The 23,589-nt window shown below is 46.7% G+C and overlaps 1 protein-coding gene across 2 annotated transcripts in view; it reads left to right on the top strand.

The window, feature by feature from the left end:
* The window catches only part of IPO11 (importin 11), a 326,013-nt gene that overhangs the window by 109,924 nt on the left and 192,500 nt on the right, over positions 1 to 23,589 (top strand). For both annotated transcript variants that reach the window (XM_068108036.2, XM_078773404.1), the window contains exons 8-10: positions 1,934 to 1,982; positions 2,357 to 2,427; positions 14,474 to 14,666. In XM_068108036.2, coding sequence (XP_067964137.1) covers positions 1,934 to 1,982; positions 2,357 to 2,427; positions 14,474 to 14,666 — 313 coding nt within the window. The remainder of the gene's footprint in view (positions 1 to 1,933; positions 1,983 to 2,356; positions 2,428 to 14,473; positions 14,667 to 23,589) is intronic.

Consider the following 23,589-nt stretch of genomic DNA (forward strand, 5'->3'; position numbering starts at 1 on the left):
AGCAGTGGTGGGTGGTTGCCCTTCTGGACAACCCTTGAGGACAGCAGCAAGGCCTGTTCCATCCTTTTGCAGTGTGGCTGTGCGAAGTCATGCACAGGGAACTGCAAGTGCTGCAGAGCTGGCGTTCGTTGCACAATTTTGTGCAAATGCGAAGGTGGTTGTGTGAACAATGAGAATTCATGAATCAGTGTGACACCAGTCACAGCACGTGATATGATTGATACATTTATTGATTGATTGATTTACTATTAATATATGTAAATTAATTAATTAATATTAACATAGTGCTTAATGGTTATTAGCCTGATTTTGTTGATCAATAAAGGATACCTTGATCTCTTGGTTTTACTTGTTTTACTTCCTGATTTATGACTTTAAGTGTCAAAGTTATGCAAAATTTATTATAATATTCACCGGTGGCCATATTGGATTTTCCAATTTGGCGATCCCTGTCAAGGCTACTGTCAAACAGACATCAGATTTAGAATCAGTGAGGTCCAAAACCCTAGAAAAGTGCTTTTAATTGTAATTATGTGACTTTTGGTTGGCTAGTAACGGAAAAGTCAGTTTTTGAGTGGCGGCCATTTTGAAGTGTCAAATATGGCGCTCCCATTGAGAATTGGCTTTGGCTCCCGGCAGATTTGAATTCAGCAGGTCACAAACTACAAGTGTGCCAAGTTTCATGCTTGTAGACAAATTTGCACAATCCCCCCTTAAAATCCCCTTAACAGACCAGACTATGGCCCTCTTCTACTCCGACATATTTGTATGATGCTTCATTTTCTAAGTGCTGTATTGTTGTTTCAAGGTCAATTGGTATGTTGGCTGTTTTTGTTGGTTTACCTTGTACAAATGTGCACTTGGCACACTTCTCTAGTCCAAATTCCATTTTAATGTCCTCGGAAAACCGTTGTGTGTGTGTGTGTGTGTGTGTGTGTGTGTGTGTGTGTGTGTGTGTGTGTGTGTGTGTGTGTGTGTGTGTGTGCGTGCCTGCCTGATGCTGTGAAGAGGAACAGGTTGAGATGGTTTGGTCATGTGTTGAGGAAGGATGAAAGTGACTGGTTGAGAAGAGTGATGGAAATGAATGTAGAAGGAAGTAGAGGACGGGGACGACCGAGAAAGACTTGACTGAAGATGGTGGAAGAAGAAATGCGGGCAAGGGGGTTAACAAGGAGAGATGCAGAAAATAGGGCAAAATGGAGAAGATTGTCATGGGGACCGCAAGGCTAACCCCCACTCTAGCAGGGAAAATGGCCTTAAAATGCATGTTGTTGTTGTTGTTGTTCTGTGCATGCCTATTGGTGTGTGTGTGTGTGTGTGTGTGTGTGTGTGTGTGTGTGTGTGTGTGTGTGTGTGTGTGTGTGTGTGTGTGTGTGTGTGTGTGTGTGTGTGTGTGTGTGTGTCTATCGGGGTGTGTGTTTGTCTATCTATCTGTCTATGTGTGTCTGGTTTTCTGCATGTGTTTACCTATCTGTCTATCTTTATATCCATCTATCTATGTTTGTCTGTCTGTCATATCTATCTCTGGGTGTATGTCTGTCTGTCTATCACATATATATATATATATATATATATATATATGTATGTATGTATGTATGTATGTATGTATGTATGTATGTATGTGTGTGTGTCTGTGTCTATCGACCTGCCTGTCTGTCTGTTGTAAGAATGCCCTTGTATAATTAAATTTTGGATTGTGTGTTTATCTATCTTTCTATCTGATGTAAGCCACGTCAAAACATATTCGATTTTGGATCCCAACCTACAATAAACTGCTTTGGAAATGGCATATGGAATTGACATTGTCCAAGCTTTCCATAATGTAAAACCATTAGTGTGACACTTGACTGTGCAATTTATGGCAGCACGTCTGACTGTACTCAATCTTGTGAAAGCATGCAAGCAGGCACACTTTGTCATTTTCTTTGTGCAGGAATTTCTGAATGCAATCTTTGGACGAACAGGCCAGTTCCTGGAATGCTGTGAGTGACTCTTTGCCATTCTTCAATGACTCAGTGTTGTTGAAAATTCAAATGCAAAAAACAATTTGTAAATAAAATACATTTTAATATTTAAAAAAAATTAAATAGTGTGGTTGGTTTGCTTTGCCTTTCTCCTTTTCACCTGTCCAGTGTTCCAGGCTTGATGAAACTTATTTGGATAAAAATACATTATTAATTCTCATTATTAATTTGCCTCTCATTGCTATTCCACTGTTTTGTAAGCACAAATTTATTCAGAAAGTGTTTCTGGTCATTTTATTGACCATGGTAATGATCATCGTTGTTGCATTGTTATCACTGTTGCTGTCACACCTTGTCCACGAGTTGATCCCAAAGAAGATTACCGGGTGTAGTGTGCAGGCTTCCCGTGGAGCACAGCTGCCGGGAGCGTCTGGAGAAATCCATCATTCTTTGCACCAAAGTGGTGGGTGCCTTGTGTGGTGGGGACATTGGCATGAGCTGCTGATACACAAAGCTGGACATCGCCTTTCTGCATAAAAAAGAAATACTGATTTACTTATATAAACTGTAAATCTGTCTCTATTAGTGTGTGATTCTGGCTATTGGTTTTTCCTTCTGTCTGCATTCAAAGTCACTTTGGTGGTTATCTTTTGAAAGCGCTTATTTTATTATGCGGATAATGGGAAGAATCTCCAAGTTATACCAATTCTGATTCTGATGTACAGTGTTGGTGCTGCCACAGCATTTTCTTGGCAAGGATTACACAATGTGGGTTGTCATTGCCTTCCCAGCAGTAATTAGGGCAAGAATTTGAAAGTTTATTGTGCCGGCGATGGCTCACCTACTCTACAGCAAGGCCACCATTGTATCTTTAACGTCGACCAACTAATGCTGGCAGATGGGTCACCCAGTTTTAACGTTCACCCGAGGTATGGCACACACAACATAGTGAAATGTGAAACAACAAGATGATAGTTTATAGCTCGGCCGAGATTTGAATCCTGGCCAGGCAGCTTAGATGCGAGTGTGCATACATCGAGGCCATCCTGCTCAGCCCTCTTATACTAATAGGGACCATCTATTTATAATATATGTAACTAGAACGGCACTCAGTAGGGCGCATACCTTCGCCAGGTTGAACAGTTTATGTTTTGGATCCCACTGATAGGCCCGATCTGGTAATGAACCAAAATTTAATCAGTTTGTTCTTGTCATCCAACCAATTAATCTACCAAGTTTTGTCATCATTCATCCGCAACTTTTTGAAATATCGTTTTTGGCACCATTTCTCAAAGGTGAAGAATTACTTGACAATAAAAAAATTCTCTGATCCGGATCTGGATTCAGATCTTCACCAAAATCGAATCGATTCGTCCTTGTCACACACCCATCCTCTCCGCAAGTGTCTTCCGAATCCGTCCACAACTTTGTGAGATATTGTGCTATGTATCGGTTTCAGCCCTATCTCTCAATGGTGAAGAATCACTTTAATAATACTCTGATCCAGATCCGGATTCGAATCTTCACCAAAATTGATTCAATTCATCCTTGTCACACACCCAACCTATCCACGAATTTTCATCTGAATCCGACCACAACATTTTGAGGTATCCTGCTATATATATGTTTTACCGTATCTCTCAATTGTGAAGAATCACTTAAAAATTTCTCAGATCCAGATGTGGATCCAGATCTTCAGCAAAATCTAATTATTTTGTCCGTGTCACATACCCAACCTCTCCACCAAATTTCGACCGAATCCGTCTGCAACGTTTTGAGATACCCTGTTAACAAACAGACAGACAGACGAACAGACAGTGGTGAAAACATAACCTCCATCCACCACCTTCGGTGGCGGAGGTAAAAATAGTGAAACCTATGACACAATTCGAAATTGCATGAACGTCGATGTTGCTTCTCTTTGCTATTCCTGGGTTTTATAAGTCCAATGCATGTGATTTACATAAGGTGGGATTAAAGCATCAGCATGATAGCTAAATATACCTGATGTTGGTATAAATCTGATGGCACCTTTATGAATGTGATGATACTTAGGTGCAAGATGGAATGCTCAAAGCAAGACTAGTCTTGAAAATCTGGGTGCTCACTGATAAACTTAAGGTCATGGTCGTCGTGTTTCAACATGTCGTAGTACTGCTTCACTTGATGCAATTTTAAACAAATTGAGGCTCTTAGAAGAGATGGATTACAGAGAGTGGAGGGTCAAGTACTGAGTGCCGGGCTGTGCGGATAAGGGGAATATGCGACAAATGGGTCCTAACAGGTTCGGTCAGAACAAAGAAGATTGTAAGTTGTTCAGGTGTTAGAAATCTCCACGTGTCCACAAACATCTGCGTTTTCTGAATATCGGAGTTGTTTCCGAGGTTCGTGTTAACGATTGATGATACAATATGAATCGCTATGCAGTCATTCATATCTAACATTACTTGCATTACATTACATTCTTTTTTTCTTACTGACAAAGGTTTTTTTATGATAGCCTGCCCTGACCCTTTGATGGTAATTACCTGGGTGGCAGTGCAAAAATCCAGGTGGGCATAAGGTAGTAGCAGCAGTAGCTTTAACATTCGGGTGCATTTTCACTTTCTTGTTTATGTGTGAGGGGTATACTGATTCTCAGTGAGAGGGGATACCATTTTGCACTCTAGGAATGTAATTTGCGGTCGTTTGGCTCAAAATGACTTTTGTTCCTGAAACTTCGAATAATTTGCATGCCAAAGCACCAAACAGTATCAAATTCTGCTCACTGCTCATTCGAAACACCAGGAGCCATATCACTTTTTTTTTATTCCTTCTGACTACCCTGTAAATCCCTGGTGTTGGGCTAGCGGCTAGGGTGCCGGCTTAGGATCCTAGGATCCTAAGCTGGCACCCTACCCGCTAGCCCAACACCAGGCTAGCCCAACCGTTTTAATGATATAGATTATACAACAAACAATATATTTTAATACATGCATTAATTAATACAGTGTTCCAAAGACCAGTCTGTGATTTTCATATGTATAAGAATGTAATCATAATACAAATTTTCAAAGTGACAAATAATGTTGAACGTACAGTACACAGAAAATGTGATCTTGTTGATTGTGAAGTCTGACAGTGCAAATCCCTTTCATTGTCACTCGAATGTCAGTCACTTGACAGATACTCGTACATTAGCACAGGATACATCACATTTGCAAGCACGAGTGCATGACATACCTACTTGCGTGCAACTGCGTCTTCCTAGCATACCTCCATATGTGGTACTGGTAGTTTGCTCTTGTGATGTGCAGACATGCAGCATCGTCAGTTGGAGGAAGTTTGGTGCTATCCAGGTTCTTCTTTGTGAAAAATGTGGAGGAGGGCATTGAAGACTGATGACTTCTCTCCATAAAAATATCCCAAAATAAGTTTGGACGCTTCCATAAATTCCCCCTCAATAAAACATATGGTTGTGATCCAAAGCCAGTCAAACATTCTATGATATCCAGATTGTTCCTCAAAGCTTGGAGTGTCTTTGTCTATCCAATACTAGAGAAGCAACTCATAGAATCAAAACCAGAAACAGCATGAAGGTCGCATACTCTTTATTGTGCGAAAGGGGGACTATGGTTTTCCCCTCCGTCCATGTGTGCGTACACATACACATACACATAAACCGTCCGTCCGTCCGTCCGTCCGTGCGTGCGTGCGTAAGCAAAGGACCGAATTCTAATTTGGTTTGTGGGTGCAACTAGGCATAAGGAAGAACGCTATTGAAAATTGGGTCACCACGTCAAACGCCAAGATGGCCGCCACCATATATATATATATGTCTGAACCTTGTGAGCGAAATATCTTGAAAAATAAACGAACTACTAACTTCTAATCTGGTGTGTGAGTGTATCTACGCATAAGGAAGAACGCTATTGAAAATTGGGTCGCCATGTCAAAATCCAAGATGGCCGCCTTGCGTCTTCTACTTTGTCAACTCACATCACTTCACCGACGGGGGACCTAGGCATAACGCTTGTTATTATTATTATTATTTATTTATTATTTTTCCATTATTTAAGGCTTGTAGTGAAACTGCCGCACACACCTAGGCATACAGACAAACCTACGTGACAAAACACAACACTGTTAGATGAGACAAACATAGCCATTGAGCTTGGGGAAACTACTGCCACTTCTTGGGGTATTCTGGGTACCAGTGACATCACAACAATGGCACCACTTTTCTCACCGTACTCAGAGAGGCATTTCCTAAGGAGGAATTTCCTCCTCCCAATGGATGCTAAACTATGGGGATTGTCCATGCTCTTAGCCTTTTAAACGCCAAACTTCAAGCAAGGACGGTTCGTTTTTATAACGTTATGTAGAAGACGAATAAATAAATAATAATAATAATAACAAGCGTTATGCCTAGGTCCCCCGTCGGTGAAGTGATGTGAGTTGACAAAGTAGAAGACGCAAGGCGGCCATCTTGGATTTTGACATGGCGACCCAATTTTCAATAGCGTTCTTCCTTATGCGTAGATACACTCACACACCAGACACTCACACACTCACACACCAGATTGGCTGGCGACGGTTCGTTTTTTCGCAGGTCTCCACGCTCTCCATCGAAATCGAAGTTAAGTCATTGTTCCAATTTGTATTTTCGTTATAACTGTATTTCTTTTATGGTGTATGTACGTATATTGTCCCGTCAAAGATTTTCGGTGCAAATCTTTCATACCTGTATTGAAAATCGCGTTAATTCGTGTCGTCTCGAGGCCCTGTACAGTGTACACTGTACAACCTTGAGGCTTTGTTTTTCTCTCAGCGCCTGTCGTTTGTGATCCAATAACTTTCGTTCTCTGTTTTCGCAGTCTTTCCACCCCAAAGCCTACTTCCTTATGTAAATCTCAACTCAAAAAAACAAAAAAAAAGACATTACCTTCTCTGTGCTCATTCGTTTATTCTTTCTTATTCGTTCGTTCGTTCTTCGACCACGTGTTTCTCCCCCATTTCCCCAGATAGATTGTCAAATTTCAATTCGTTATTTTATCGTCCATGTGATATTGTTTGATTATATTATAGTTAGTTTTGGTTTGAATTTCCTGTAACTCGTATTTAATTAATCGTGTTCTGCTCCTCGTGTGTGGCCTTGTACTGTAGTTGTACCCCCGTCGGTGTTTTGTTAACTTAAGTGTGTTTTGCTTGGCTCTTGGTTTTTTCCCTTCTACCCCGAACATAATACTGTCTAACGTTCTAAATCCCCACCCCCCCCCCCCCCCCAAAAAAAAAAAAAAAAACCAAAAACATTTATTTTATTTTCTCCACGTGTACTGTTGTCTCATCCTGTATTTTCTGTCCAGGTGTGCTGTTCGCCCCACCCCCATTATCTCCTTGCCATCCACCGTTTGCCCTGTTCACGTGACTCGTGGTGGTCCCTCTCGGCTCTCCCCCCGTTGGTATTTTTGTGCATATAAGATTGTTCATAGTTCTGTTTAAATATTTTAAAATATGTTTAACCTTTCCCCTTCTGTTTTTTATTCAGTGGTATATTACAACACGCTGTTTTTCTTCCTATTTAAAAGGCTTTTCTCAATTTCCTCTCCAACTCATTCCACTTCAAAAAAAAGAAATTCAATTTCTTATACGTCTCCCTCACTACATGGTCTAAATTCACATTCATTCCATCCCTCCTCCATCATCCTGAACCGGATTGCTAACTTGAAAATCACAACAAACCCAATTTGTTATCAATGTTCGTCTTTCATTAATCATCCACTTTCTAAACTCCCCTCTTGCCCCTCCCATCCAAATCCCCCCCTTTGCACCTACACTCCGAAACTTCCCCCTTGCCCCTTCCCTCCAAAACTCCCCCCTTGCCCCTCCCCTCCTAAACTCCCCCCTCACTCCTGCCCTTCAAAACTCCCCCCCAATCCCTCCCATTCAATTCTCCCCCCATACCATTCCTCTCCAATTCTCTCTCCTCCCCCCTCCTCCTCCAAGCTGCCTCCTCCCCACTTCGTCTCCCTTCTATCTCATACCTCCACCCCCCCAAACCTTCTACTTTCCTCTGCCCCCCCTCAAACAACCCCTCACTGTGCCGCATCCCTTCACCAGCAAACCTTTCATCCTCCTCATCCCTCCCTTTCTTGGAACTCTTCTGCAACATCTGAAACACTATCAACTGCTCTCCCTACCTCCCCCTCTCATCCTTCATCTTACCCTACTCCTCCCCTCCCCTGTCCTGTACCCGATGCTCCCCCTCTCTCTTCATTAACGGTATGGACCTCAAACATCCGGGGCCTTCGCTCAAACCTGACTGATCTCTCCATACAGGTTGCTTCTGACAATCCAGACTTGATCTGCTAAACAGAGACTTTCCTCCTTCAAGATGTCTCTGATTCCTTAATATCTCTTCCTGGTTACTCCCTCCTCCGGTATGATAGACCTGAGCCTCGGCCTGGTGGTGGGGTGGCTATCTTTGTCAAAAACTCTCTTCCTCACTCTCCTTGCACTGCTCTCTTTCCTCCTCACCCGCAGGAGTACCTCTGGTTACGGCTTCCTCTCCGCTCCCACCTTTTGTTCATATGTGTTCTGTACCGTCCCCCAAACAGTGATGACTCCATCTACATTTCAATGTCTGACAACATGGACCAACTTCTATCCACTCATCCCAACTCTCTCTTCCTCATATGTGGTGACTTCAACTGTCATCATGCCACCTGGTTGGGTGTGGGTTCCTCTCTCACTAGTCATGGCACCTCAGCAAAGGACTTCTGTGACTCACTGGGATTGACACAATCTGTCAATTTCCCGACCCGGATCTCAGCCAATGGAGTATCTTCTCTTCTAGACTTGGTTATGACAAACTTCCCTGCTAATGTCTGCTGCTCTTCTTCTGCTCCAATCGGTTCTTCTGATCATGTGCTTGTCAAAGTGGACATCTCTCTGGCCATTCTCAGAGAGCCTCCTCAGCGTCGACGAGTCTGGCATTTCACTCAGGCCGACTGGGACGGTCTTCAAGCAGCCATCAATCGTCTGGATTGGTCTCCCATCTCCACTGCCTCTGACATCAATTCTTCCTGGGAATTCTTCCAAAGCAAACTGATCTCTCTCATGCACAGATTTATCCCATCTCGCCTTCAATTGTCTTACCCTTCCTCCCGTCCATGGTACACTGAATCTTGTGGTGAGGCAGTTGCCCTGAAACAACTTGCCTTTGCCTCTTGGAAGGCTAATCCAACTGAAGGAAATCTCAGTTCCTTCCACCAAGCTCGGAACAAGTGTGTGTCTACCCTCAGGAGTGCCAGGAAGCACTATCTCTCCTCACTCAAGAATGAACTCTCAAACCTGTCTCCTTCCTCCAAATCCTGGTGGCGTCTGGTCAAATCCGTTTCTGGTGTTTGTTCCCCCTCCATCCCCTCCCTTACCTCAAATGGCCACACAGTTGACATCGCACGTGACAAAGCCGAATGCCTCAACTCTGTGTTCGCCTCGAAATCCTTAGTCCCAAACCCATCTCTCTCTGTTCCCACCTTTCCCAGTCGAACCCAACTGCTCCTGGACTCTGTGTCCTTCTCTCCTGACAAGGTGGAGGAGTTTTTGTCAAACCTCGACTCTGATTCTGCAACTGGACCAGACGGCATCAGCCCACGGGTCTTAAAATCCTGCTCTGCTGCTCTATCTCACCCTCTCTCTGTTCTTTTCACCCTATCTTTTGCTCAAGGTCATCTGCCAGCATCCTGGAAATCAGCTAACATTACCGCTTTACACAAAAAAGGTGCAAAAACAGATCCTTGCAACTACAGACCAATTAGCCTGCTCCCAATTATCAGCAAAGTCATGGAATCCATCATTGCTTCGGATATGAAATCTTTCCTCTCCTCCAATGGCTTGATCTCTGATCATCAATTTGGTTTCAGACCAGGTCACTCTACTCTGGACATGCTGCTTCTGCTGTCTCAACAATGGATGGAGGTCCTCAATGCCAAACAGGAAATCAGAGCTGTCTCCCTTGACATATCAAGGGCCTTTGATACGGTCTGGCACCCAGCTCTGCTCACCAAACTCTCCTCCTATGGTATCCATGGAAATCTCCATGCATGGCTTGCGGACTTCCTCTCTGGTCGTAGTCAACGTGTGGCCCTGAATGGATTTCTCTCATCTCCCCTTCCTGTTCAGGCTGGAGTTCCCCAAGGAAGTGTGCTGGGCCCTGTGCTTTTTCTGGTCTTTATCAATGATCTCTCTGACTCTCTGGAAAATCCTCTCTATCTCTTTGCTGATGACTCCACTCTCTGCCGCTCCATTCCTCTTCCCTCAGATCGGCAGTCTGCAGCCTCCTCACTCTCTGAAGACCTGGACAAAATCACAGACTGGTCAATCAAGTGGAACATGTCTTTCAATCCTGCCAAATCTCACTCTCTTACTATGTCTCTCCGAAAAGATCGACTGGACAACCCTCCCATCTACTTTCTCAACAATCCTCTCCAAGAAGTTCTGTCACTCAAGCTTTTGGGTCTCACTATCTGCCATGATCTTTCTTGGGAAAACCACATTTCCAAGCTGGCCTCCAAAGCCAGTCGCCGACTGGGCATCCTCCGTCGTGCGAAGTCCTTCCTCGGCACACCTGAGCTCCTCACCACTTACAAGGCTTTCATCCGCAGCTCAATGGAATACTGTTCTCCCCTATGGGCTGGTGCTCCTGCCTCACACCTGGCTCGGCTTCACGCTGTTGAATCCAAAGCTTTCAAAATCATTGGAATCTCCCGCGATGAAGCTATCTCTGAGGGCCTTTCACTCACTCACCGCAGGCAGGTAGGTGGTCTTTCTGTCTTCTACCGACTCCTCTCCGGCCTTGCTCCCCCAGCTCTCTCTGTGCTCTGTCCCCCAAATATTCCTACAGGTCGCACAAGATCTGCCAGCAACCCTCTGATGGTTAAACTGCCGAAATCTCGGCTCTCTGCTCACCTTCACTCTTTCATTCCTCTTTTCTCCCGCCTGTGGAACAAACTCCCACACTCCCTTCAATCCCTCTCCTCCCTCCAGGTCTTTAAAACAGCTGTTCACCACCATCTCTTATCTTCCCCCATCCATAACCTTGATCTTTTCTACCCCCACTAATTCACCCCAGATCCACCTTGTTTGAAATTCCAACTTATTTCCTGGAAATCCTGGCAGTGTCCATATGTTTATACCTCTCCCACCCCCCCCCCCTTCACATGCCTCCCCCCCTTCACATGCCTCCCCCCCCTTCACATGCCTCCCCCCCAAAGCCCTCTCCCTCCCACAGATCTCTCGATGTCTCCATGTCTCTCGGTCCCTGCTCTCAAATGTTGTGTTTGTGTCCTTCCCCCTCTCTCCCCATCTTGTCTACCGCTCCCGATGTTATTTGTTTTATGTGTCTGTTTGTCTTTCTGTGTGATTAATGTTCGCTCTTTCACGAGCCTCGATCTTGTATCCAAAAAAAAAAAAAAAAAAAAAAAGGATGTAGCACGTACAATTTCTAAAGTCTTTCGTATGACTAGGTTGGAGTTTGAACCGCTGACTTCACAGACTTGGAGCGGACGCTCTAACCATTACACCACCAAGTTTCTTTTACCAAGACTGGCTACTGGTGTGGGATGGGTTTGAAACTCCTTTGGCTCCATGTTGTGTGAAACCACAGTTCATCCAAGTTGAGGTAAGAAAAATTGTGCAGCATCACTGCAGTCTGTGCCAGGAGAGAAAATGATCATTTTTTGGGTACCAATGTACAGAACTTGGTGGAATCGTTTTCATCGGAATGTATGAGAATAAATTTCCTTCAATGTCACAGCTTTCCGACTCAACTATAAGTCGACTGAAAATCTGTCTGTCAATGTTCACTGACTGCATACTCTTATTTTCCTTTGTCAGCTTGATGGGGTTTGATAGCCTTGACATTACAATTTTTTAAGGAGGCCCCAGAAGCTATTTGTGCCTTTCACAAGTCTTTCCTCTACAAACGTGTTTTTTTCACTTTTTGCCTAAGTTCATCTCCTCTTAGCAAGAATGAAGATCCATCATCTGGCACTGCAATAGCGGTTGGAATGTTCAAACGAGAAAGCCTTTCCCCATCAAAGACGGATGTATCAAAAAGATTTATCATATTTTCTGTGATGCATTCCTTGATTTTTGTGGTTATGATTAGCAGCTTCAATTCCACTCACTAGGGCATGCCCGTACTATATCTATATCTAAAATTATATCCCCCCCCTCTATTTACATGAAATGGTTTGGTCCAAAGCGAACGGCTTGCGAGTGGTGACAATCCCCCCCCTCTATTTACATGCAATGGTTTGGTCCAAAGCGAACGGCTTCCGGAGTTTGGTAAAGAAATCGCCATCGCGTGAACAAACGCGCAGGAAAGCGAATGAATCGCAAATTCGTTTTTATTAGTTGTAAAACATAGTTTAACGCCAACATAGTTTGCAAACGTGAAATAAATGAATACGCTCTCAAATGTGCCATCCGAGGCAGAGTGTGCCCGCCACGTTCGGCACACGCGATCGTTCGCTGCTCTCTGATTGGTTGAATCGTTTTTTGGACATAGCTCGGTAAGTAATTGTCCGATTAATATGAAACCTTGAAAAGGCACATCCTCGGGTCCCCAGCAATATACCTGGCAAGTTAAAAGTATATCGGACCCGTGGTTGTCGAGAAACAGCGGTCACAGACAAACGTACAAACGTACAAACGTACAAACGTACAGACAGAGATTACTGGAATTATAGATAGATGACGCTAAAAGCAATGGTAGCAGCCGTCATCAGATGAGCATTCTCAGCTTCATCCATGTTTCTCACCCTGATTGTGCCTCCTTGTGACTGGGAATCACAGTTTTGTGTATGCTGTAAGGCCATATCAGAATTAGTGTTTACACCAGCATATATAATCCAGATACTTGAATTTTTAAGTGATTCTTCACCATTAAGAGAGTGCCAAAAATGATATATAGCACTATATATCAAACAGTTATGGATGGATCCTGACAACACTTGGTAGACATGTTGGGTGTGTGACAAGGACGAATTGATTCGATTTTGGTGAAGATCCGAATCCGGATCCGGCCTATCGGTGGTATGCAAAATGTAAACTGTTCAGCCTGGCGGAGGTATGAGCTCTCCTGAGTGCCTTTCTAGTTCACATTGAAACACCAATCACATCATCAAGGCAAAATGTGAAAAAGGTGTATGGCAGCAGATAGAAAACAGATGTGGCCATCTGGGGTACATCACATGTAGATCAGAAGTATTATATGTACCCCGCAATACAGGTAACGGAAAGTGAAAAACGTCATGCACCCTAGTGTTGAAGTTGCTGCTGGTGTTACCATATAGTTAGGCAGCTTAGCAATTTTTGGGGGAATGACTTTACAAAAGTACCATTTTTATTTTAGTGGTTCATTGGACCAGACCGGAGGCAAGACATATACAGTGTTTGACTTTTGCGCAAATACGACTCGCACAGCATAATATCGAGCAATACATTTATGCAAATAAATCATCAGCTATTGGAGATAGACTAAAATCGTAAATACATAAATTGCTGGACAAATTACCTTGAACAACATGTTGTCTGTTCTAAAGCTGTATTGTCATTACATCCTGTAGTTGCGTACATGTTAGATATATGAGAGGTGCACGAGTCACAAGTATAACACATTTGTACAAACACTCGGTATTATATTACTAATTATTATTACATGGAAGCGTAAGATTTATTATGCAGGCATGCATAAGTTTTACAAATAACACTGCAGGTAATGAAATAAAAGTTAGCCTCCTTGTTGAAAATATATACATAATTGGTTTTTGTCCTTGGTTTTTGTCCAATAAAAAGGTGAAGAACACTGTATATTTCTTGCCTCCGGTCCGAAATCTATTGTATATGGTCTAATGCACCACCAAAATAAAAATGGCGCTTTTGTCAAGCCGTTCCCCATTTTCGATAAATATGCTGCTAAGCTGCCTTATGCACCTAAAGGTGGTTATGCTGCTAAGCTGCCTGACTAATATTCTCACTTGGCGTTTTGCACGACCACCCATAGGTGATGACCACCGAATGGTCAGACTATCATAAACAAAAATGTTCAAACCTTTGTCAGCAAGCAAAGAACACTGAAGTGAAATTTTGGCTCCTTTTAGGAATTTTCTCCTGCTGTCGGAGTTGCATCACATTAATTGAAGCTCTACCAGATGTTAGACAACACAATCACATACACATCTTGTTTTTTTCATTTATATTCCTCACAATTCTGTCTCTCTCTTACAGACACACACACACACACACACACACACACACACACACACACACACACACACACACACACACACACACACACACACACAAACAACTTTGTGGTTACTTCAGAAAAATAGAGCTAGAAACAAATGGCACAATGCAATGGTATTGCTGGATGGATTGATGCATTCATCCATTCAGGAGGAACATTAATCATAAACTCCTGGGAGAGGAGCCGATTATTTGGATAATCTTCTCACCCACAGCTGCTGGACATGGTAGAGCAGCATGCTCTTTCCTTCGTCCCATTCCTGTCCCGAGCACTGGAGTTTGCCGGGAGCTTTATATTTGGGTCAACAGCAGGAAAATCACCTTCCCAGCGTTTTTCGGTGCAGTGCATGAGCCTTATGAAGCTGATCATCAAGAACGAGTTGTACAAAGTGCGCAAAGACCCTTCGGGTATGTCATCGTAGGAATGTGTGTGTGTGTCCTTTCTTTTCACAGGCTTGAGTGCATTTGCGTTTTTGAATGCTCTTATTACTCCCTTTGCCGTAGCTATGTATCGTGTATGTGAAAGGAATATACAGACAGACAGGAGGAATGAAGATTTACCCCATGGATAGTGCTTGCAGATGGCAACTTCACGGTAATCACTGACGAATTGTTAGATCTGCCAGGAGTAGGCAAGACACCAAGAAATAATAACTCGCTTAGAGAGAACGCGCAGACCACCTGCCCATTTTTGAGAAAATGGTTTTTACTAAATGCTATATTGAGCCAAATGATTAATCAGCGCTGCATTAAAAATCAATTTGGCTCATTTTCCATATGCCAGCTGTTCATACATGAAGATCGATTGATTTTCCTCCACCTCTTTTTTTGTCATTCGGTGAAGCAAATTTCCTTCTAACTTTATCCAGAAGGGCAGATTCAAGTCAATATATTGACATCTCTGACATAAAGTTGATGAAACCTTAAAGATGTCTTAATTTTTTTTTTCTAAATGGCTCATTTTATTTGTTGCACATCTTAAATCACACCTACATAACATCCTGGTGTTAAAATAAGATTTTTTTCTTTAAGTACACCTTCTGTATTCATCATATAAAAAAACATAGGGGTAATACCCCTGGCGCTTACCTGGTAGAATAAACATTATACTACACCCAAAGGGGCAGATTTTTTTCATGTCACGAACAAACTTTGGGTGGTGAAGGTTGTGGTCAACTTTCATCGAAATTGTGTGTGTAGTTTCAGAGAAGAAAGCAAATACCTATTTTGGGGGGTCAAATCTCGACCCGCTTTGTCCCCCCGTAGACACCCTCAGACTTCGATTTTCTTAGTGATGTGAACATACTTCGGTACATCACGGGTTGTGAGGGTTGTGGTCAAGTTTCATTGAAATAGTGTGTGTAGTTTTAGAGGAAAAAGCAAATTCCTATTTTGGGGGGTCAAACCTGGATCCACTTTGACCCTGGTAGACCCCCTTCGATGCCGATTTTTAAAAATATATAATTTGTACCAAGTTTGGTCACAACCCCTTCAGCGGTTTCAGAGAAGAAGTTGCAAGTGTTTACGGATGGACTGACGGACGGACGACGAGCATAAACTCCCCTGAACTTCGTTCCAGGTGAGCTAAAAATTTAAGAAATCGACAAAATCTTCGAAAATTGGCTGAAGAATTGGAAGTTTCATGAAAATTGCACCATCCTCTCGCTCACACGTGTGTGTGTGTGTGTGTGTGTGTGTGTGTGTGTGTGTGTGTGTGTGTGTGTGTGTGTGTGTGTCATACTCATACTTTTGGATGATCACTTTCAACCTCCTATTGTTTATTGTGGCAGCTCTGTGCCATATACACAGAATGTATGACTAAGTCTTAACTTGTGGGAGACCTTGTGTGTTCCTACAGCAGCTAACACTTTTCTTCGCAATTGCTGGAAATATATTAATTGGAATAAACAATGGCACAGGTCCATGATGCAGGACTTAACGTGTATGATGTAATTTTTTCTGATTGAAATTGTCATTGACCATGGAAATGCAATGAACACATGCATAAAAATTTAAAAAACACCTTTAGAGGCCGTTTTTTCCCACGAAGCGGGGGTTGGCCTTTTTCGGGCACCGTGGTTGTTGTTGTTTTTGTTGGTCCCGTTTTTTGAAGCAATGTTTTACGGCCTGATGCCCTTCCTGCCGCCAACCCTTTTTGTCGCCTTTTACGACAAACAGGGAATTACCAGTGAACTGGTACTCAATTAGCCGACCTCGGAAGGATGACAGGCTGAGTCAACCCCCCTGGCGTTAATTCAGCGATCGACCGGGATTCAAACCCAGGATCCTAGGATCCTAAGCTGGCACCCTAGCCGCGAGCCCAACACCAGGCTTATGTATACATGCATATGTATACACCAGGCTTATGTATACACCACACATATGTATACAACAATGTATACATGCATACATACATACAAATACATCCATAATACCTTCATGCATCAATAACATACGTACATACATCAATAACATACCTACATACACACATACATACATGCATACATATAAGTTGGGTCACTCAATCATACATATAAGTTGATTGGTCAGAAGAAGAGTGGACATATGTTGTGTGCAGGAGACGAGATGGAAGGGAAGTGGTGTGAGAATGGTGAAGGGTAGGCAGGGACAGAAATACAAGTGTGTGTGGCAAGGGTGCCCAGAAAGCATGAATGGCTAGAGTGAGTGATAGGTTGATGATGGTGAAAATGACGATTGGAAAGCTCTTGGTGAACGTCATCTCGGGATATGCTCCGCAGGTCGGTCGGAGCGATGAAGAGAAGGACAAGTTCTGGTGTGCGATAGAGAAGCTGATGGAAAACGTGAAAGATGAGGAAGTTGTGGTAGGAGGAGACCTAAATGGACATGTGGGAAGGAGTATGGACGGTTTTGAGGGAGTTCATGGGGGTTACGGATATGGTGTGAGAAATGGAGAAGGTGAAAGGATTTTGGAGTTTGCTGATGGAGCTGATTTGTTGATTTGTAATACTCAGTTCCAGAAAGAGGATAATAAGCTTGTTACATACACGTCAGGAGGGTCGACGACAACCGCTGACTACCTGCTGGTGCGTAGGCAAGATAGGGGGCACCTCCGGGACACAAAGGTGATCCTGGGGGAGGAAGCTGTTTCACAGCACCACTTGGTTGACTTCGACATAAGGGTGAAAGGTGCGAGGAGAGCTCGGCGGGTGAAGTACCAACCGAGAATGAAGGTGTGGAGGTTGAAAGTGGTGACAGTGAGGGAGGCATTAAAAGAGAGGCTGAGTATGGTAGAGGATGATGTGGTTGAGCTTGAAAGTGGTTGGATGTCAATGAAAGATAGTCTGTTGGGAGCCGTTGGTGAGGTATGTGGATGGACAAAAGGACCACCAAGGCACTCGGAAACATGGTGGTGGGATGATGAAGTTGGAAAGAAGATTGACGAGAAGAGGAAGAAGTTCAAGGAGTGGCAGAAGGCGAAGGGTATGGGGGCAGAAAAGGTAGAGCATGAAAGTTATAAGGCAGCCAAGAAGGCTGCAAAGAAAGAGGTGGCAAAGGCGCAGGAGGCATGTAGGAAAATGTTCGGAGAACGCTTGGATTTGGAAGAGCGTCAGAGAGCGGTATTCAGGATTGCAAAGCAGATAGCGAAAGAGAGGTGTGATGTGATGGGGGTGAGTTGCTTGAAGGATGAAGTGGGACAAATCGTTGTGGACCCAGATGGAATTAAAGGAAGATGGAAGAGATATATGGAAATAATGTTGAATGCAGAGAATGAATGGGATGGCAACATAGAGATTAACCCAGTTTTAGGACCGGCAGAGAACATAACCGAGAAGGAAGTTGAGGAAGCGATAAAAGCAATGAAGAGTAGAAAAGCGGGAGGGCCGACGGGAGTTGTGGGAGATATGTTGAAGGCAGCGGGAAATTGGGGTGTGAAGAGAATGACAGAGATCTGCAATCTGGTGGTGAAAGAAGGCCGCATTCCAGTGGATTGGGAACTGAGTACCCTCGTCCCTCTATACAAGGGGAAAGGTGACCCTCTGGACTGTGGCTCGTATTGAGCGATAAAGTTATTGGAGCATGGAATGAAGGTGTTGGAAAGGGTGTTGGAGAGGAGGATAAGGAAGAAAGTGAAGATTGACGAAATGCAGTTTGCATTTATGCCAGGAAGAGGAACGACAGACGCGCTTTTTAATGTGAGGCAGTTGCAGGAGAAGTACATGGAGAAGAGGAAGAAGTTGTTTCTTGGGTTTGTTGATCTGGAGAAAGCATTCGATAGGGTTCCACGTGAAGTAGTGACATGGGCATTGAGGAAGTTAGGAGTGGAGGAATGGTTGATCAGAGTAGTGATGGCAATGTACAAAAGAGCGCGCACAGCTGTAAGGACGAAGGACGGGAACAGTGGTGAGTTTGAGGTGAAGGTGGGAGTGCATCAGTGGTCGGTACTAAGTCCACTACTATTTGTAGCTGTAATGGAGGTGCTGGCTCGGAACGTAAAGGAGGGTTTACCTTGGGAGTTGTTGTATGCAGATGATCTGGTGGTGATTGCAGAAAGTATGTATGGGCTGAAGGAGAAGATGAACAAGTGGAAGGAATGTATGGAGACAAAAGGTCTGAAGGTGAATATCGGAAAAACGAAGGTGATTGCAAATGGTAAAGCATGTGGCGAGGTGGAAAGAACTGGGAAGTGGCCGTGTGCTGTGTGCAGGAAGGGTGTCGGAGTGAATTCCATTCAATGTACAATGTGCGCTGAGTGGGTTCATCAAAAATGTAGTGTTTTGAGAGGGTCATTAACCAGTGTGGCAGCTACATTCAAGTGTAAGGTGTGCACAGAGGGAGCTGCAGATGGAGGAAATGTTGAGTTGGATCTTGGGGACGGCGTGAAGCTGGAAGGTGTGAAAACATTTTGTTACCTAGGAGACATGCTGAATGCTGAATGCTGAATGGAGAAGGTGGATCAGACTTGGCAACGGTTGCTAGAGTGAGATGTGCATGGAAGAAGTTTCGGGAACTGAATTGCGTGCTGATGAGGAGGGGAGTGTCGTTGAAGCTGAAGGGAAAGGTGTATGCTGCATGTGTGAGAAGTGTTATGATTTATGGGAGCGAGACATGGGTAATGAACGTAGAGCAGCAATGAAGGCTGGAAAGGGTGGAAATGCGAATGGTTCGGTGGATGTGCCGAGTATCGTTGAGAGAGAGGAAGACAAATGATGAATTGCGAAAGATGATGGGAATAGAGCCTGTGATGGATGCTGTGAAGAGGAACAGTTTGAGATGGTTTGGTCATGTTTTGAGGAAGGATGAAAGTGACTGGTTGAGAAGAGTGATGGAAATGAATGTAGAAGGAAGTAGAGGATGGGGAAGACCGAGAAAGACTTGGCTAAAGATGGTCGAAGAAGAAATGCGGGCAAGGGGGTTAACAAGGAGAGATGCAGAAAATAGGGCAAAATGGAGAAGATTGTCATGGGGACCGCAAGGCTAACCCCCGCTCTAGCAGGGAAAATGGCTTTTAAATGCCTGTTTTTGTTGTACTCAATCAAGATTGGGTCATTTAAACCTCATTAAAACATCAAGAAGGAAATTAACTCTGGAGTGCAACACTGCAATGATGGACCAAATGGCCTCCTCATTTTTTGTTTGAGGTCATACATGATTGTTCAAACATGAGATACGCACAGTGTAGTCCTGCAGAAACTGTGGACTCTTTTGTGTGTTAATTTCCATTCTGCACACTGAATATAAATATTTAAATATACAATGGGTTTGATTCCCAACAGCACATCGCAGCTAACAATTTTGTGACAATGTAGCGGATACCGCTGGGTTTTCACAATCGCCTTGCACCTATCAAGGACGCGGAGCGATCACCATGCCGGGCTCGTCCAGGATGCCCGGGCAGGCCCGCGCTCAACTTGCCAGGCCTCGGTCGGGACGCCCGGGCATGCCCCCTCTCGCCTTTCCTGGGCAAACGCTCCGGGATAATGTGTGTATATATATTGCTGCCCGATAAACGGGCTTTTCAGAGTACCTGAGTGTTTTGTTTGAATAAAGCAACTCGGACGAATTCCAGCTTTTTGTCGCGTCCATTCTTCCGATCGACGTGGGAGCCCGAGCTCCTTCATTGGTGATCTACCGACATGGACACGGCAGTGGCCCTTAAACTGCCTACCTTCTGGGAGGCTCACGCGGCGGTTTGGTTCGCACAGGCGGACTCCCTGTTCGCCCTGCGAGGCATCACGGCCGACGACACCCGCTTCCACCATGTGGTAGCAGCGCTCGGTTCAGCCACCGCGGCCCGCGCCCTGAGCCTCCTCGAGAGCCCGCCAGCCGCTGACAAATACGGCGCGATTAAAAAGCTTCTCCTCGACGCTTTCGCCCTCCCATCGGCGCAACGCGCACGGCGCCTGCTCGACCTGCCCGAGCTCGGCGACACGCGCCCTTCCGAGCGAATGGACTCCATGCTGTCGCTGCTCGGCGAGCACTCTCCGGCATTCCTGTTCCGGGAGCTGTTCCTCCGTCAGCTGCCTAGCCCGATACGCCTCGCCCTGGCAAGCACGATGATCACGGATCCCCGTGCCCTTGCCAGGGAAGCCGACAAGATCTCTGCCGCAGGCCAGCGCATCGCAGCAGCGACCTGGGGCCCACCGCCGTCCGACGCAACACCCATGGCGCCCGAGCACCCGGCACGGTCGACGACCGAACTGCCGACGCAATTGGCGGCCGCTACACCGAGCTGACCACCTCCAGCACGACGACCGGGGCCTCCACCTGACCAAGCGTGGTGTTACTATCATGCCAGGTTCGGACAGAAGGCCCGGACATGCCGACCCCCGTGCACCTTCGGCAGGCCGGGAAACGGCCGGGCCGGCGTTCATTACCAGCCATGAGCGCCGGCCACACGGGCAACCTACTGTTCATCACGGATAAAGCGTCCGGACAGCGCTTCCTGTGCGACACCGGCGCCCAACTGAGCGTCATACCCGCCTCTGACCAGGACAGGCAGTCCGCGGTTTGCGGCCCCTCCTTGGTTGTGGCCAACGGATCGGCCATCCGCACCTTCGGTCCGCGCAACGTCACCCTCTGCTTCGGCGGCCAACGCTTTGCTTGGACGTTTGTAACCCGCAAACGTGCCCATGGCTCTGCTAGGCACCGACTTCCTCTGCACACACGGACTGCTGGTGGACGTCCAACGGCGTCGTTTAATCAACGCCGAAACCTTCAGCTCCCTGGTATGCACATTGAGCAGCTCCGCGCCGACCGAGTTGGCATGCGCCCTCCCGGCGGCGAACGAGTTTGCTCGCCTGCTCACGGAGTTCCCGGCCCTCACGCGGCTGACGTTTTCGGCCGTCGCAGTACGGCATGGGATCGAGCACCACATACCAACCACGGGCCCGCCGGTCTATGCCAGAGCCCGCCGCCTCGACCCAGCCAAGCTCGCCGTGGCCAAAGCCGAGTTCGACGCTTTAGAACACCTCGGCATCGTGCGGCGCTCCGATAGCGTGTGGGCTTCGCCACCACACATCGTCCCATAGCCAGGGGGCGGCTGGTGCCCATGTGGCGACTACCGCCGCCTTAACGACGCTACCACCCCCGACAGGTATCCGATCCCGCACATCCAAGACTTCTCCGCCCGTCTGGCGGGACGGGTCATTTTTTCGAAAATTGATCTCATATGGGGATATCACCAGGTACCTGTCAGGGCGGCCGACGTCCCTAAAACGGCAGTCATCACGCCGTTCGGCTTATTCGAATTCTTACGGATGTCGTTTGGTCTCAAGAACGCGGCTCAGGCGTTCCAGCGCTTGATGGACGGCGTGCTGCGTGACCTGCCGTTCCTTTTCGTTTACCTGGACGACATCCTCGTCGCCAGCACGTCCCGGGCCGAGCACCTCCTCCACCTCCGAACACTGTTCGGGCGCCTCAGCGAGCACGGCCTCATCGTCAACCCGGCCAAATGCCACTTCGGCACGACGGCCGTTGATTTTTTGGGCCACCACATCACCAAGAACGGGGCCGTGCTGCTGCCAACCAAGGTCGAGGCCATCACCACGTTCCCACGTCCCCGCACCATAAAGGCCCTGCAGGAATTCCTGGGAATGGTGAATTTTTATCACCGCTTCGTGCCCCGCGCTGCTCAACTCATGCGGCCCCTCTACGAAGCCCTCAGGGGCAAGCCGGCCAAGCACGACATCGCCTGGTCCGCAGCAATGGACGCGGCCTTCCAAAGCTCAAAGCGGGCCCTCGCCGACGCAACACTGCTCGCTCACCCGGTGCTCAACGCTCCCATCGCCCTCACCACGGATGCCTCCGACTACGCGGTGGGCGCCGTACATGAGCAATGGGTGAACGGGGTTTGGCAGCCACTCGCTTTTTTCAGCCGGTAGCTCCGGCCGAACGAGCTCAAATACAGCACGTTTGACCGTGAGCTCCTCGGTCTACACCTGGCCGTCCCCTATTTCCGCCACCTCCTGGAGTGCCGACCTTTCACGGCGCTCGTCGACCACAAGCCATTGGTTTACGCAATGGCCAAGGTCACGGAGCCGTGGTCGGCCCACCAACAGCGCCACCTCTCCGCCGTGTCGGAGTTTACCACGGACATCCGGCACGTCGCCGGCAAAAACAACGCCGTGGCCGACTGTCTTTCGTGGGCCAGCGCGAACGCGGTCCACCTGGGCGTGGACTTCGCGCTTATGGCGGCGGACCAAACCACCGACACCACGGTGCAAGCCCTCCGGGCGGCGGACACGGGCCTCCGCCTGGCCGACATCCCCTTCGCGGACACTGTCCTGCTCTGCGACGTCTCCCAAGGCCAGTCTCGCCCCATCGTGCCCGTCACCTGGCAACGCCGCATCTTCGCCTCCCTCCACGGCCTTTCCCACCCGGGCCGGAAAGCTTCCCAGAAGCTGGTGTCGGCGCGATTCGTCTGGCACGGCCTTCGTCGGGACGTCCGCGATTGGACCAGCACCTGCACAGCCTGCCAACGGGCCAAGGTCCACCGACACACCCAGGCCCCGCTGGCACCTTTCACCGTGCCCGAACGACGTTTCGACCACGTCAACGTGGATCTGGTGGGCCCCCTCCCCCCGTCACGGGGGTTCACACACCTGCTCACCATGGTGGACAGGACCACCCAGGTGGCCGGAGGCCGTTCCCCTCGTCTCCACCACCACCGCCGACGTGGCGCAGGCTTTCATCGCCACCTGGTCGCCCGCTTCGGCGCACCGGCGGACATCTCGTCAGACCGCGGACCACAGTTCACCTCCGAGCTGTGGGGCGCGGTCGCCCGCAACCTGGGGGTCAAGCTCCACCGTACTACGGCCTACCACCCCCAAGCAAACGGGTTGTGCAAGCG

This window comes from Myxine glutinosa, chromosome 2 (assembly GCF_964187855.1).
Source record: "Myxine glutinosa chromosome 2, kmMyxGlut1.1, whole genome shotgun sequence".
Lineage (NCBI taxonomy): Eukaryota > Metazoa > Chordata > Myxini > Myxiniformes > Myxinidae > Myxine > Myxine glutinosa.